Below are 17,948 nucleotides of genomic sequence, written 5' to 3' on the forward strand. Positions count from 1 at the left end.
TTATTTAGGACTGCTTAAGAAATAGAGTCCGTGGATTTCATGAGCAGTTGACTGATGGAAGAATGTGAAAGGAACCAGAGGAGACTCCCAGGCCATGGGGAGGAGGGTGGGACCATTCACCAAGCAATGCCATCCAGAAAGTCCTGTCAACTCGGAGTAAAAGGAGAAGTGAATGAGAGTAAAGGTTACATCCCCTGAGGGGAAGAGGAGGGCGGCCTACCTGGGAAGTTGCAGGTTATGTAATGTGATGACCGGGCTGTGAGAACTTAGCTTGAGGGAGAGAGTGGTCAGGGCAGGTGTGTGGGGTTCTCCGCAGCCTGGGCCACAGCGTAAGAGCAAGGCAGCAGGCGATATGGTGGAGACAAGGCCGGATTGTGCAGTCAGGGTCGGGTGCTTGTTTAGGATTTGAGGGCAGAATCGAAGTCCTCAGAAAGAACATCTAGACACTGCCTGCCTGCATGTGTGTTCTCCCTGCCCTCTCCCCTGTGCCCTGGGATGAGCTGTCTGCAGAGCTTCTATCTGTTACTGCCTCATCGAAGACTAGACAGTAGCAGTATTCACCTTTCTCCTGGGATTTCTCCCTCATCACTAGATCTTTCCCGCACCATATAAAGATGCTGCTTTCTCTCTTGTCTTGAAATAAAAGCCTCCTAATCTCACACCTTCTCTACTGTACAGCAGAAGTTTTCAGAATAGTTGTCTGTGCTTGATGTCTCTGAAATCTTGCCTCCCTTCTCTCTTGAACCCTCTCGGACCTTGGACTTCCGTCTGCATTCCTGGGAAGCTCTCTGGCTAAGGTCCCTGGTTGCCTTCATGCTGCTGTACTGTGCGGTCACTTCTCCGTCTTCCTGCTCTGACCTGGCAGGCGTGGCGATGACTCCCTCCCGGACACCGGCTGTCCAGACTCTCAGGATCCCTGCACACAGCGTTTTCCTGCAGCCTCACTGCTTTCTCCTTCCCCAGCTTCGTCCCCACTTCCTCTCATCTGCCTGACCTCTAAACGTGGTGTCTATAGATTTAGTCCTTTGACCATTTCCGTTTTCTTGCTGAGGTCCCTTCCTTGGTGGTCTCAGCCTGTGTCAGGACTGGAAACACCATCCACGTGGCTGGTTCCCACAGGAGCTTTCAGCCCAGACCCTCCTCTGCAGGCCGGGCTCCTGGATTCACTCCGACAGATGAAGCCTCACCCTTGTCTCATCATGATTTAAATATTTCATGTTTATTCCCTGATATTTTAGTTAGTGTATCAAATACACTATAATACTTATAATAACACAGTGTATCTATGGGTAAGGTTAGCTTTTGTATAAATCTGTTTTGATTTTGTGGAATTTTGTCTTTGTTAAGGTTGTTTTGTTTGACTAAGGCGTTGGTTCTCAACTGGAGCAGTTTTTTCTCCCCAGGGGGAAGTTGGCAATGCCTACACACATTCTTGGTTGTCATAACTGAGGAGTGCTCCTGGCTTCCAGTAGGTAAAAGCTAGGGGTGCTGCTAACACTCCGTTATGCACGGGATGGCCCTCCACAGAAAGGAATTCTTCAGCCCCAAACGTCACTAGTGCCAAACTTGAGAAACCCTGAAATGAAGATTTATGAATTGGAAGTATCTCACTATCTAGCAGAAAGTGCATTGAACATTTGATGCAAATAGCAAAGTAGTTTGAACCTTTCTCTTTACACACATATTTAAAGAGGTTTAAATAGTTGCCAAAAGGTGGTGGCTGTCCCCAACAAATGTACATTGTAAATTGTCCTCTTTTAAGCCTGAGATCCTTTTAAACTGCCCACTGGATCTTGAGTACCTGCAGTTAAGTCATGTTGCTCTTGGCAGGGCTTGGTGAGCAAATGAGGTATGATCGCTCTGATCTCAGCAGTCTGCTCAGTCAGCCATGACCTTCTCAGTGTCTCTTCTTTCTACACCGCGTCTGCCCTGAGCCATGGCCCAGGCAGTTCTCAGTGGGGAGGCCAGAGAGCACCACAGGGAAAAATGCGGGGCCCCAAGACAGAGGTTCATGAGCGGTTCAGGATAAATTGGAATGATTTCTGTTTTCCCGTGAATACCATCCAAACTGTCTTTGTACTTTATCTAACTCCAAAAATATCTTTAAATCAAAAGCTTTTGGATGCAGTACTGTGAAATGGAACAGAATTTTTATTAGGGCAAGTCCAGTTACTTCAAATACCATTTGGATGCTGAGGGGTGAATTTCCCGTATACGTGTGTGTGCGTGTGCATGCACAATCGTGTGTACACGCACACATGCTGAAAATACAAAGACCGCGCGCTCAGCACGCCACAGTTTCTTACGGGTTAGACAGCATAATTTTAGGGCCATAAGAAATGCACAACTGACAAAGACGTAAACTTGTGCAGTGCGGGAGGCAGCAGGCTTGTCCCCAGGAGGACTTGGTGTGCCTCCTCCAGCATTTCTTCCCTCATCTCTCCTGTGTCACCGCAGGGCACCCAAGGGTGCATTTTGTCTTTAAGAAAAATAATCTCTAGTGAAGTAATGAATTGTGGAAAAGATTGTGATGTAACAGCTGATCAAATTCATTACTTACTTTAATAAGCATGCTACTGTTCATGTTTTAAAGGCAATTACATTGTCTTGAGCTTAATGCTGGCAATTTAAGGTGTATGTTTCATAAATTCAGTCAGTTCTTTCAACTTTTGTTGTAGAAGATATTTCACTGTGGGGATGTTATGTTGGTGTACTTTATGATATTATAATAGAAAGTTTGAATTAACAATGACTTTGTATATATATGGCCACGTGCACACACACTGATGTGAGGATTAAACAGAAGAACAAAGCCAGGAAATCAGGAATTTGGCTTTGGTTCTGTATCTGAGCCGCCTCCTGGAGTGTTGGTGCTGAAAGGTCTCGCAGCAGTCTTGATCATGTGTCTTCACAGGAAGGGAGGCCCCGGGTAAAGGGTAGAAGCACAAAGACAAGATGATCTTATGATTAAGAATTTCATAAAGAAAAAAGTGTAGTTTGCCTGGTATGTGGAAAAAAATCATTACAAATAATTGTATGTGAGCAAAAAAGTGAGACAAATTTTAGGTTTATATATATGTACACAAAGACTCATTGTACACACATACCCCACATAAAATAAAATATGAAAATCAATATTTTCTGAATGCCTAAAGTGAAAATAAAACTAAATATGTTCGTGGTGGCACAATTATTCACATTATATCCAGGTGTACAGAGCAAATGCAGTTTCTTTATTTCTTTAGATCTGTCGTTACCTTCCTGCCCAGCCCCCTCCTGCTGGTAGGTGGAGCACTAAGGACACCAGAGTGAGTCTAATCACGCTCCCTTAGGGTGAAGCAGTAGCTCTCCTAGGCCTTTAGGGAACGCTCAGCCTCTTTGATCAGTAGATGGCAATAAGGTAGAAGAGCAGAGCACTGTTAACCTGGGCATTCTGGAAGCAGGAGATGAAGATCTCAGGTATCAGTACATCCTGGCTCCCCTGATGAACATACTGACCCTCTCAGGAGGAAGTCATCGTTCTCTGGTCTTCAGCAAATTGAGACTGCTAAACATGAACTCCTACCCAATGCATAAGGAAACAAACCACCATCCGTAAAAGTCAACAGAAATATCAAATAAGAAATTTTTCCTCCATGAACTTCAAATATTGGAATTATTAAATTCAGGATATAAAATTGCTAAAACATGTTAAAATAAGAATGACATTAGAAAAAATAAGAAGCAAACAACAACAGAATCTAAAAATACTCAGGCATGTTTGAAAAAGAACCAAAGAGAACTTTAGATATGCAAAAAAATGATTGAAATAAAAAAAATTACGTGGCTGACCTAAAGATTAAATTAGATTGCTGAAGGACAATTAGATGCACTTAGCAAAACTATCTTTCAAGTATGAGCCAGATAATTTCTATACATTAAAGGAACTTCTAAAGAATGCATTTTAAGAAGGGAAATTACGTCAGAAGAAAGATTCAAGAATGAATGATAAAAGTCTTTTTATACTGCTTCCTTCTAGAGCAGATTTGATGTCTGATGTTTGTTTCATTTAGTCATATAGTCATACAGCAACATTTTTTCTTAAATTAATCCAGATTGTCTGCCAATAAAAATTTTTCCTAAACCCCTCAAAAAAAAAAAAAAAAAAGAATGAATGATAAGAAAGGAAATTGGTAAACACAGGAATACACACAGCACTTTCAGTCTGAAATTATGAATAGATGTATATTCTCTAAAGGCAGAGACCCAGGGAGCCATTCAGATTAACTGGGGCAAACTTGCAGTGCTAAAACAGAGGGGAAACTTATTTTATCACCTCTTAGTTAGTGTTGTGTAAGTAGCAACCCTGTTTGACTATTGTGTTCATGAAACAGATAAATTACCCTTAAGATGATACTTAAGTAAGGAAAAGGAAACAATGCCCCATTTATGTTTTATTATATATCTCAAATATTCTAACCCTTCGTTCTTAGCGGTGGGTTGGGCGGTAGCCCCCTGAAAGATATGTCCGCATCCTAATTCCTGGAACCTGTGGAAGTGACCTCATTTGGGAAAAGGGTCTTTGCAGTTATAGTTAAGTTAATGATCTTGAGATGAAGAGATCATCTTTGATTATCAAGGTGGGCCCTGATCCAGTGACAGATGTCCTCATAATAAACGGAAGAGGCAAAGGCACAGACACACAGAGGAGAAGCCGATGTGAAGAGAGAGAGATACGACCACAAGCTAAGGGACATTTGCAGCCGTCACCTATGTCAGAGGCATAGCAAGGTTCTCCCCTAGATCTCCTGTTGGGTTTCAGGCTTCTAGCTTCCAGAACTGTGAGACAATTTTTTTTTTTTTTTTTTTTTTTTTTTGAGGCAGGGTCTTGCTCTGTCACCCAGGCTAGACTAATGTAGTGGTGCGATAATACCTCACTGCAACCTCAAACTCCTCGGTTCAAGCAATTAATTAGCCTCCTGAGTAGTTACAAGCGTACACCACACTCAGCTAAATTTTTTTATTTTTTGTAGAGACGGGGTCCCGCTGTGTTGCGCAGTCTGGTCTTGAACTCCTGGTCTCAAGCGATCCTCCCACCTCAGCCTCCCAAAGTGCTAGGATGACAGGTGTGAGCCACCCCCCCCCAGCCACTTTTTGTTGTTTTAAGCTACCCAGTTTGTAGCAGTTTGTTGTGGCAGCCCTAGGAAACCAATGCAGTCCTTAAAAGTTAATTTATATTTTTTTCAAAAAGCAAAACTTTAATTTAAAGGGGTGGTTGAATGTCTGCTATAACATCATGATGAAGCTAGTTTTTCTAGGTATGGTCCCGTCCTTCATTTCTCTTCAAGACTGCATCTTGGTATAGTCATATGTCGCTTAATGACAGGGGTACTTTCTGAGGAGTTTGTTGTTAGGCAGTTTCTTCGTTGTGTGAACATTGTAGAGTGCACTTGTACAAACCTAGATGGCATAGCCTACGCCACACCTAGGCTATATGGTGTAGCCTGTTGCTCCTTGGCTACGAAGCTGCACGGCACTGTTACTGACTGTAGGCAACTGTGTATTTGTATATCTAAATGTATCCAAACATAGAAGAGTACAGTAAAAATACTGTATAAAAGGTAAAAAATGGTACACCTGTTTAGGGCAACTCTGTTATCTTATGGGTCCTGTCCTTAATGCAGTCCATCCTTGACCTAAACGTCATTATGTGTCACATGACTATATAAGTGACACAGATGTGGCTTATATGCCCTGGTTTGGACAAAGGGGCACCTGGCATCCTCAGGCCTATGTGTTACACTCTGAATGCCTCCTGGTCTTCACTGCAGACTCGCTGGTCTGAGCTCCTCCGTTGCCCGGCAGCCATGGAGGACATAAGACTTAGTCCCCGGCCTGGCTCTTCCTGTGTCTGCCGTTGATAAAATTCACGGGCTTTGCTTTCCCCAAGATCCTGTGGTGAACCAGCTTTACTCCTAGGTGGTCTCACCTCCAAGCCTCAACTACAGGATACCCTCCCCTCACATTTCAGAACCAGCTGAGGGTCCCTGCAGGCCAGCTGGCCCTCTTGCCACTGTTTGTGCCCATGGGAAAGTCTCGCTTCACTGCTTAGTGTAGCGTGATGCAGCTGCCCCAGCTTTGCATCTGAATAATTTCTAAAATTATGTAGAAAATTATTTTCCTCCGTGAAGCCTTACTTTCAAATTTAATTTCGTATTACACAGTCCTATTTTGAATGATGGGTTTCAATAGTAACTATGTTTTTTTAATTTAATGTAGCTTTCCCCAACCTTGGGCTTACTATGGAAAAGGTCATATAAAGAAAATGCAAAAGAAAAAAAAAAAGCCTCACTGTTTAAAATATTTATTACAATAAAAATATCCGATGGCAGCAAACATTTATAATGAAAGAAGTACTTTATGTTGATTCAGTGTTTTACAGTCTTTGAAAGGTAATAGTTACTTGATCCTCAGTGTGGATTATGATCCCACTTAATGAGTAAGACAACTGACAACTTAAAAACACTTGCTTGAGATAATAACACTGACAAAAGCAACAGAATTATGAATAACATAGTGTGTTAGCTTTAGTTCCTTGGATGAAGATCTCGTCCTGTGTCTCAGCCTGGACGCAGAGCTGACCTGTTTCCGGAGGCCTTCCACTCTCACTCCCAGCCCCGAATCCTCCGCTCAGCCGCCACTTGGGCTCTGCAGTTCCCCCTTCGCCTGGGGTTTTCCCCTGAGTCTCAGCTTTGGATTTAAGGAAATAGTAACAGTAATATTTTACCCAGCATATATTGGTGTTTTTTTAATGTGGCAGTTATTCTTGCTTGCTGTATTGCCTGAACTGAAGTTCTATTCTTTTTATTCCATCAATGCTACCACAACTCATGATCTCAATCTTAGAACTGTTTAAACTAAAAACCTTCTCAATTGCTCTCTTTCTTATGTGTATACATTTATTTGGGTGCTCTCTTTTTCATAGGTTAATGAGTTTATATTGAAAAAGTGACCCCAAAGTGATTTTAGAAATTTTTTTTAGTGCTTCCTGTGTGTGAGTCCACGAAGCTGCTTTGGTCAATGGTTGTTTATTTAGATCTGTTTTCAATCTCAGACTTTCAAAATCAGAGAATTAAGAGACATAGTCATAAAAGAACTAAGAAATCTTAACTTTTCATTTAGACTTAATTATAGATACCATTAACATTTTCATGTAATACTTTTAATAAGAGTTAATTAACACTTATGGAGTACTTACTAAAAATCATTACCTGGATTTTTTTCCTTTAAACATCAAACCTACCTGTTAATTACCATTATTTTCCTTATTTTACAAAAAAGCATATTATATTTTCATAGTGATTTATGTTCTGCCATGCCATTTCATCTACATTAGTGTACCCTGTGCTTTGGCCTGGCAAGTATTAATATGCAAGTAGTTTACAAAGGAGACTATAACTTCAGAGGTATTAAATAGTTTGTGTAAGATAGCACAGTTAGTAACTAACAGAGCTGGCCTTCCTGCAGTTCACTGGGTAACCTTTCTTAGTCCTGTGCCTAACTGGAGTCTTCTAGTTTAAGGTTCTTAGAAAGCAAATATGTATTTAAAATAATTATGGGGGTTGCATTATCCATATGTGTTATAATTCACAACCACTGATGTCATCTCATTGCAGGAGGGATTCTTCCTGCATTGCATTGTGGCTTAGTGGAACAGCCCATGGTTGGAAAGCAAGTGAGACAGGCCCAAGTTTAGCTTGGGAGCTTGTCCTGAGTTAGGCAGGGGCTCTGCCCCTCTGTGCCTCTCTTTCTTCACCTCTCACTTTGGATGGCTGGGCAGTTACCTCTGTGCTCTCATCCCTCATATTCTATGCTTTTATATAATTCTTTCCTACAAACAGCAGTTTTATGTTATACGCAGTAAAAATGAGAGTGAATTTTTAAAAAATCCTTCTAAGCCTCTCCTAAGGATTAACTAGAGAAACATATGATTGCTAAAGTGTTTAAAATTAATCTGAAAGTGAAATTAGGAAGACAATTCCATTTATAGTAACATCAAAAAGAGTAAACTTTTTAGGAACAAATTTAACTGAAGAAGTGCAAAACTCGTTCTCTGAAAACTACTAAACATTGTTGAAAGAAATTTTTAAAAGCCTAAATAAATGGAAAGACATCTGTGTTCATGTATCTGAAGACATAATACTGTTAGGATGTAAATGGTCCCCGTATTGATCTACAGATTCGACATAATCCCTATCAAAATCCCAGTTGACATTTTTGCAGAAATCAACAAGGCAATCCCAAAATCCATACGGAAATTCAAGGTACAGAGGATGGCTAAAACAATCTTTAAAAAGAGTAAAGTTGGAAAGCTCATACTTAACTGATTTTAAAACTTACTGCAAAGCTACGGCAATCAAGACTGTGTGGTACTGGCCTAAGGACAGACATAAAGATCAATAGAATAGAATCAAAAGTCAGAAATCATCCTTCACATTTATAATCAATTTATTTTTGATAAAGGTGCTAAGATAATTCAGTGGGGAAAGAATAACCTCAACAAATAATACTGAAACAGCTGGACATCCCCATGCAGATGAAGTTGGACTGTTTCATCACACTATTCACAAAAATTTACTGAAAATGGATCAAGAATCCAAATGTAAGAACAAAAATTATAAAATTCACAATAGAAAATATAGAGATAAGTCTTCACTACCTTGAGTTAACAAAGCCTTCTTTGATATGACACCAAAAACACACATTGCAAATGTAAAAATAGACAATTGGGCTTCATCAAAATTAAAAAACTTTTTTGCTTCAAAGGGCACTATCAAGAAAGTGAAAAGACAACCTACAGAATGAGAGAAAATATTTGCAAATTATATATCTGATAAGGGACTTGGATCCAGAATATATAAAGAACTCCAACAACTCTATAAAAAAGATACGTAACCCAATTAAAAAAATAGGCAAAGGATCTGAATAGACATTTCTCCAAAGAAGATATACAAATGGCCAATAAGGATATGAAAAGATAGATGCTCCATATCATTAGTTATCAGAGAAATGCAAATCAAAACCACGATGAGATACCACTAGGTACCCATTAAGATGACTACAGTCAAACGGACCATAACAAGTGTTGGGGAGGATGTGCAGAAATTGGAACTCTGTTTCATCGCTGGTAGGAATGTAAAGTGGTGCAGCCACTTTGGAAAACAGTCTACAGTTCTTCAGTAGGTTAACCATGGAGTTACCATGTGATCCAATAATTCCAGCTCCAGGTATATACCAAAAACAAATTAAATCATGGCTACACAGATACTTGTACATGAATGTTTAGCATTATTCACAATAGCCAAAAGGTAGAAACAACCCCAGTGTTCATCTGCTGATGAATGGATACATAAAATGTGGTATATCCATGTAACAGAATATTATCTGGATATAAAAAAAGGAATGACGTACAAGTACAGATACTTGTACATGAATGTTTAGCATTATTCACAATAGCCAAAAGGTAGAAACAACCCCAGTGTTCATCTGCTGATGAATGGATACATAAAATGTGGTATATCCATGTAACAGAATATTATCTGGATATAAAAAAAGGAATGACGTACTGATTCAAGCTACAACATGGATGAACCTTGTAAATGTTATGCTAAGTGAAAGAAGCCAGTCACAGAAGACCAGATGTTATATGATTCCATTTATATGAAGTATCTGGAATAGGCAAATCTACAGAGATAAAAAGTAGATTAGTAGTTGCCTAGGGCTGTGGAGCTTGGGGAGAAATGATGAGTGGCTGCTAAAGGGTACAGGGTTTCTTTTTGGGGTGATGAAAATGTTCTAAAATTGATTGTGATGATGGCTGTACAACTCTGAATATACTGAGAGCCATTGAAATATATATTTTAGGTTGTATGGTATGTGAATTATATCTCAATATAGCTGTTCTATTAATAGCTGTTAAAATTAAATTTTAAGTACTAGAAATTTTCATTAATTTTGTCTAGTTATCCAAGAATTTTTGGATACAGATAAGAAGGAATACATACTTATAACACGACATCGTAGTGCCGATAATGTAATAGCTTAGGCTTTGTCGTAACATAAATCTTAATTTGAATCCTGTTTTAGAATGGCCAGTTTACATAGCTTCTCTGAACCTCAGGTTCTTCATATACAAAATGGCAGTAGTAATATTAATAGTTCTTAGCCCATGGATTGCTCTGAAAATTAAATGTTACCCCATCTGAAGATCTTAGCACAGTACTAACAGGGATAGCTGTCGTTGGCCGTGCCATAATCACAGTAAGGTTGTGGTAAGGGTTAAACGAGAAAGGCCCTTCTACAACTTTGCAGTTGCTGTTCCTTCTGCCTGGGATACCATCCTGTTTCACATCTTGATTAATGCCTTCATGCCCTCACTATTAGATTCAATCCAGTGGTCATTTCTCAGGTGCTGTGTCCTGCTACCATGTTACAGGCCCTTGTCTTTCCTTCCTTGCAAACCAGTCATTTTACTGGCTTCAGCACTGGGCTGTGGGCCCATCTACCCCTCTGTGTGATACCTGAGAGCTGGAGCTGCTGCCTCCCTCCCGGATCCCCAACGGCTGGCTCAGTGCCTGGTGCCTGGCAGGTGCTCAGTTAATACTGGGTGAAAGAATAATAAATGGTTTGAACAAGCCATAGGCTTTTTTTTTTTTTTTTTATTTCAGCATACTATGGGGGTACAAAAGTTTAGGTTACGTATATTGCCCATGCCCCCCCCCGCCCCGAATCAGAGCTTCAAGTGTTCACCTAGATGGAGTTCACCTAGATGGTGCACATCGTACTCATTATGTATGTATACACCCATCCCCTCCCCCACCCACATCTACCTGACTCCCGATTGATGATATTCCTAAATGTGCTCTTAGGTGAGGATCAGTGAAACCAATTTGATGGTGAGTACATGTGGTCCTTAGTTTTCCATTCTTGGGATACTTCACTTAGTAGAATGGGTTCTAGCTCTATCCAGGAAAATACAAGAGATGCTATATCACCATTATTTCTTATAGCTGATTAGTACTCCATGGTATACATATACCACATTTTATTAATCCACTCATGTATTGATGGGCACTTGGGTTGTTTCCACATCTTTGCAATTGTGAATTGTGCTGCTATTAAACATTCGGGTGCAGAACCACAATGAGATATCACTTAACTCCAGTGAGAATGGCCTTTATCAAAAAGTCCCAAAACAATACATGTTGGCGTGGGTGTGGAGAGACGGGAACACTCATACACTGCTGGTGGGACTGCAAACCAGTGCAACCTCTGTGGAAAGCAATATGGAGATACCTTAAACAGATACAAGTAGACCTACCATTTGATCCAGCAAACCCATTATTGGGCATCTACCCAAATGCCACAGGCTTTTATTGGACTTCTAAACATTAGGTTACTGGTGAATAGGTTAATCTGAATTATTTTGTGTTGGGAACTTCACCTAATAATTTGACATCACTACTATACTAGTTTACCTAGTTTACTTTGGGATGATAGTATAGTTGTGATGTTGAAATAAAGATAAATATCAAAAAAACTAAATTTAATTATACATTAAAATTTAATTGTTACAAGTTAACAGAAGTTGGAAAATAAAAAATTCACTTGTTAGTAATAGATTTAGAAGAATTGTATCTAATAAGTATTTCTTCATTTTGAAAGGCTCTTTTTTGAAGTACCTCTGTATGTTTTATTAACTTCTATGGAAAGTTGAAACTTTAGATTTCTTAATGTACCCTATGAATTAATAAGGGAAATTGAAAATTTGGATTTCCATGGTAGTCTCATTGCATTGTTCAATGACATAGCATTGGTATAAATGTGTATACTGAGTTTGTGTATTAGGTGAATCCGATACATGTTTGAACTTTCGCTAGGTCATATTCTTGCCAAAATTTAGAAAACCTGTGTCCCCCTTAGTCTCATGCCAGTACTCCGTAAGCCAGAAGCTTTCATCGTCACATTGCCTCCCTGCTTCCTTTGCAAAAGAACCAAATGATAAATTGACATATGATAAATTATGATATTAATGTATCTAAACTGCATGAAGCCATTCTTAACTAGCTCAAATATGTATATTGCCTTGAGAATTTGGAATGGAATGGAGTTCTTTGATAACCTTACCTAGGTATAGAGGCTTGGATAAAACTATCTCAGAAGTGTCTTTTAATTTTGTGATCTTATAAAAGCAGATAGAAGCTTTCATTAAAGACCAGAAAATATTAAAACAATTTCTGTACTTTCTTCAGTGTATGGTACCTCTCATCCAATCATTTCAAAATATTTATACAACATTCAACACCCATTTCTGTAGATAACACTTTAATGAATGTCGAAGGTGGCATTGCAGTAAGTATAGCATTGCAAAAGAGAAACTTTTGATTAGGAACCATGTCATGCTTTTTACTTGGATGGCTATATAGGTTTCTAAGTAAGAGTGATCACCACTTATTTTAAGAGAAAGGCAGCTCAAATAAATTCCTTTTTTGTTTCCTTTAACTAGTTATACCCAGTGAACTAAGCTACTTTCTCCCTCTCCCCATGAGCCCCAAATAGTTTTATTAATAGGAATCTATGATGTTTGTGTTCTTAAAAAAAATCAGGGTGGTCTTAGATGTCTGTCGTCCATTCTGGCATTTCCTTTTATACAGTCCTTTTGAATATTCTGTTTAAAAACTGGCATTCTGACCACTTTTCTTTGGCCTAGTGCCTGAGTTGCATACTGAAGCAGCAAATTAGGAATGTTAAGACATCCTCCAAAGAAAAGTATTTGTTATGAAAGTAGAGCTGATGTGACACTTAGAACTAGAGCTTCTTGTCTAAATGATAGTTAATGATCTTTTTCTTTTCTGTTATTATTTTAAATGGGGCTGGGGGGGGGGAGGCGGGCGGGCAAGAAATGCCCGGAGGCTGAGATTGGGTTTGGTTTACCAAACCATTAAATGTCAAATGTACTCCACTGATAATACATCTTTTGCCTCTTTTTAGGAGCTAATTTTGTTACTCGAAAAATTAGCCGGTCAGTAGCTAAGATTTACCTTGGACAACTGGAATGCTTCAGTTTGGGAAACCTGGATGCCAAAAGAGATTGGGGCCATGCCAAGGACTATGTGGAGGTAGGAACTGACTCATTACATTCTTTAATATACCTATGTTGGTTGATGTTTTCAGTACCAGGACCACAGTGCAGGACTACTGAGAGGTGGCACACAAACCTTTGCAGATGCAGGTGTCGAAACTTACACTGCTTTCAATTTAAGGCTTGATGGTTTAGGAGCACATGTATCTTACACCGAATGTTACTTGGATGAGGAAATCTTTCACAAATATTCTTTTATTTTTTAAAAACTAAAGTGCTGCTCAGTGCTGTGGATGATGGTAGATGGAAGGAAGTTTGAGTGGTGCCCCTCCCTCCTTCCTAAAGCTTCTTGCCGCTCATCCCATTTCGCCTTTTCCCTTGTCCCTCCCTAATACACACATGACTGACTGTGAAAGAACTTGGGGGGTATAAAAGTATTAGTTCTCAGATCTTTAAGAAATACTACACAATTTCAATTTATGTAACCCAAGTCCTTCAGATTTATGTTATTCTACTAAGTTCTACCCAGAGTAATGCTCTTACGGAACTCCTGTTTTCTGCCACTGCATCCCATGCTTCTCAGCGTGTTACATTGCACGCTGATGAGCTGTGCCCCTTAGAGACAGAGAGAGAGAGAAAGACAGGTATCAATAATGATACTATTGCAGAATAATGGATGGAATTAAAGGGAAATTTAGATTTTAATTCTTGGGATTCCTATATGCATTAAGTTTTGGTTTTGGTTACATACATATGTATACAAGTAGTGTGATTTTTATAAATAGCTGATTACATTTTACTTTGCCCTGATCAGCATGTTTTTATTTTTTTAATTTTCATTTCTTTTTCTTTTTTTTAATTTCAAAATATTATGGAGGTACAAACATTTTGTTTACATATATTGCCTTTGCATCGCCCAAGCCAGAGCTACAAGCGTGCCCATCCCCCAGACAGTGTGCTCCACACCCATTAGTTATGAATTTACCCATCCTCCACCTTCCATCCATCTGCCTGACACCTGATGAATGTTACTACCATGTGAGCACCTAAGTGCTGATCAGTTAGTACCAATTTGATGGCAAATACATGTGGTGCTTGTTTTTCCATCCTTGCGATAACTTCACTTCGAAGAATGGGCTCTAACTCCACCCAGGATAATATGAGGTACTAGTTCACCATTGTTTTTTATGGTTGAATAGTATCCCGTGGTATACATATACCACATTTTAGTACTCCACTCATGTATTGATGGACACTTGGGTTGTTTCCACATCTTTGCAATTGCGAATTGTGCTGCCGTAACATTCGAGTGCAGATGTCTTTATTATAAAAAGACTTTTTTTCCTTTGGGTAGATGCCTAGTACCGGGATTGCTGGATCAAATGGTATTTCTATTTTTAGTTCTTTGAGATATCTACAAATTACTTTCCACAGGGGTTGTACTAATTTTCAGTCCCACCAGCAGTGTAAGAGTGTTCCTCTCTCTTCTGCATCCACACTAGCATTTGTTGTTTTGGAACTTTTTGATAGAAGCCATTCTCACTGGAGTTAAATGATATCTCATTGTGGTTTTGATTTGCATTTCCTTGATGATTAGAGATGTTGAGCACTGTTTTATATGTTTGCTGGCCATTAGTCTGTCTTCTTTTGCAAAGTTTCTGTTCATGTCCTTTGCCCACTTTTTAATGGGGTTGTTTGATTTTGTCTTATTAATTTTCTTAAGTTCTATATAGATTCTGGTTCTGTGGCCAAACATGAATGAGCATGGTAGTGATGTCCTTTTTCCTGGTATTGCCTGTCCTTGTTCAGGTGCTCACAGATTTCCTGTGCTCAGACAACTATTTCTGTCCTGAATAATTCCTCTGTGGGAAACCGGATCTGTTTCCTTGGATCTGGCTTCCTTGTTCATCCATGTGATTCAAAAAGAAACTTGAACATTTAGAAAAGAAAGCAAATAAATTCTCTTGCTCATAGAGGGGTTAGCTTCACTTGTGATTTTATGTTTGTTTATAACAATTAAAAATGTATGTGTACTTGAACATCTAATACTGTTTTATATTATGGACAGAAAAGTCCTGATTTTAAATTTTGAGCAGTGCAACATTTAGATCTTTTACATATGTTCTTCTAACCTATAATTACAAAGAAGCAAATTTGATGGCGGCAGTCTTTTGGTATATTTTAACAATATTACATCAAAAAATATATAGGTCCTCCCTTGTAGAAATTATAAGAGAATAAGAGAAAGGAAATGTTGGCAGGAAAAGCTGAAACTTTCTTTTGTCTAACCTAATAGCCCTTCCTACCGAAAAATATGAGGCAAGTTTTGTGAAAATAAATACGTTGTTTTTTCAGAAATATCATTTTGTTATATGGCCTTTTAGCATATACTTAGAGCTATATAGTAAGCTATATAGGTACTCCTCTATCCAAAGTCTTCTCAGATTCAAGAACCAAATAGATTAAGTTTCATTCTTTTTTTTTTGCACTTAGGTGAAAAAGAAGTTCGTGTTGGAATTCAGAAATCAAATAGATTTTGATTGTAGAGTAATACTATACCAAAATGTTGATAGATTTTTGTCACTGGTTATGTTTATTTTCTTCTTTATGCTGTCTATATTTTCCATATATTGAAAATAAACCTTTGCAATGGGGGTGGGAAGAATGACATTTTAAAAATAGACCCAAAAAAATCTAACAAAAAGAATGAGACTGTTAAGTAATGAGAAAGTCTTTTGTGAACCAGTGGATCTGAAAGAAAGCCTGCCCTCTCACTTCTCAAATGCCCAGGCTAGCACTGCTGCAGGGTGTAGTCCAAATCTTGGCACAAAGGGCCCACATTTGAATTCATATAAAATAAAAATATTTTACAAACATTTTGGCTCAAATACTTCAAAAAGGTCATCCCAAATTAAGTCATTTTTACTATTGCTTGACAAGATGATGTCAGTACAGTGTGCCCAGAAGCCAAAATTCCACACAAGAGTAAAGACGCTGTAGCTTTTTAATAGAAATGTGAAATTGTCAGGTTCCATAGAGAGACATGTAGACAGTTAAGTCATTCTTCTTGGCATCCAAGACTTGATTTGCTCTACAATACAAGTAAGTGGGTTTTGTGTATTAAGGATTCTCCTGGGGTTCTAATATGTTGATGATGTAAGAAGCATTTTATAGGTCTCATTTATGTGTTCTGAAAGAACTCTGAATTTCCTGATTTCTGAAAAGGTACCATTATTAAGTAAGAATTTATAATTTGCTACTCTCCATTTTAAGAAATAATTATCATTCCTTGCAATTTTAAATGTATTAAAATAAGGTTACTTCAGAGATTTATGACTAAAAGTAAATTTGTTGCCAAAATTAAAGTCAAGGTCATAAAAATGAAAAAAGAGAAGCATTGTTTATTTAAAACATATGTATCCTGACACTGTAAGCAGCTTTAGAATAAAGATGTTTGCAAATATGGATCAAACAAGCCATAACGACGTCTCATTTATACATGTATTAATTGTATTAAATATAATCCTTCTGATTTGTACACAGAAATATTGGTGAATCTTTAGATTAAGGTACTTATACTTTTTACTTTTAGATGAATTTCCCTAATGAAGAGCAGACAGCATTTTCTCCTTGTGCTGTGAGGTGGGGTGCAGGCCATCCTGGCTGTGCCAGGGAACTGCTCCTGACCCTTAGACAAGTCGCTATACCTCAGTTTACCCACCTGTGGAAAGGACATAATAACAGCACTGTAAACAAATAGTATTAATGTGCTATACGTATATGATTAGAGTTTACCTCTGTCTTGTAAACATTTTTGCAATAATTTACACCAAGTTATTTCCTGTTGTTGATTCTGATTCATTAACATCCATTTACAGTCTTTCTTCCTAGATCAAAATGCTTTAAGTTATTTAAATTGGTAAAAAGTATTTCAACTTGAAATGAAAAAAATATATAAAAACTATATTAAATTATCTTGTACTTCAGAATAAACAAGTCATAATCAGATCTTTTCCAATGTTTTATTACAAACATTTTTAAACATACAGAATAATTGAATAAATTTTACCATGAATACCCACCACCCAAATTCTATAATTAACATCTACAATTATTGTTGCATTTTGAAAAATAAGTACTAGTTAAACAATTGCTATGGTGCAAATGACTCACAGCTGTAAATACTCAGTTTACACAAACATAAGTTATCAATCATTTGCATTTCTTATGGGATATAGATAGATAGCAATTCAATCTTTTAAAATATTTTCTTCTTAAATATTTTCCTGGTCCCTCCACCACCTGTTTGCATGGCTGCTTCCCTCCATATACACTGAAGCAACTCCTGGTGTTGATGAGAACACATTGGGGGCACACATGCCAGAGTCAAGCAAACTTGAACAGTCGGTATTGTAGCAGTGGTGGCTGAAAACAGCAAAGGAGAGAACCTCTAACTTCTCAGGGTGACATTGTTCATTCAATGTATATTCTGTCGAGCACCTGCCATGGTCACGGTTCCAGTTGCTATAAACAACAGTCTTCTAAGCATTGTTGAAAGACACATGATCCTGGAAAATGCTATATTGCACAAAGTTAAGTAGATTTCTTTATCACGGGACTGACTTGCCAAAATATGAGATATGTGAATGTATGCTATAGCCAGATAAGATTGATATAGGGTTTCCCAAACTTATTTGGCCTTGGAATTCTTTGAATGAAAAATTAGTATTAACATCTAGCAATAAAGAGTTGGAAAGTGGTGCCATCTGCTTAAATAAAATTTGCGGTAACAGTCTGGTTTACAAGGTCCTGCTGTGGTCCCACTTTG

At 38.3% G+C, this 17,948-nt stretch overlaps 1 protein-coding gene across 3 annotated transcripts in view; it reads left to right on the forward strand.

Annotated features, from left to right (window-relative positions):
* Positions 1 to 17,948, forward strand: part of GMDS (GDP-mannose 4,6-dehydratase) — a 602,981-nt gene that overhangs the window by 296,034 nt on the left and 288,999 nt on the right. For all 3 annotated transcript variants that reach the window (XM_069493190.1, XM_069493188.1, XM_069493189.1), the window contains exon 7: positions 13,030 to 13,157. In XM_069493190.1, coding sequence (XP_069349291.1) covers positions 13,030 to 13,157 — 128 coding nt within the window. The remainder of the gene's footprint in view (positions 1 to 13,029; positions 13,158 to 17,948) is intronic.

The sequence above is a fragment of the Eulemur rufifrons genome, chromosome 18 (genome assembly GCF_041146395.1).
Source record: "Eulemur rufifrons isolate Redbay chromosome 18, OSU_ERuf_1, whole genome shotgun sequence".
Taxonomy (NCBI): domain Eukaryota; kingdom Metazoa; phylum Chordata; class Mammalia; order Primates; family Lemuridae; genus Eulemur; species Eulemur rufifrons.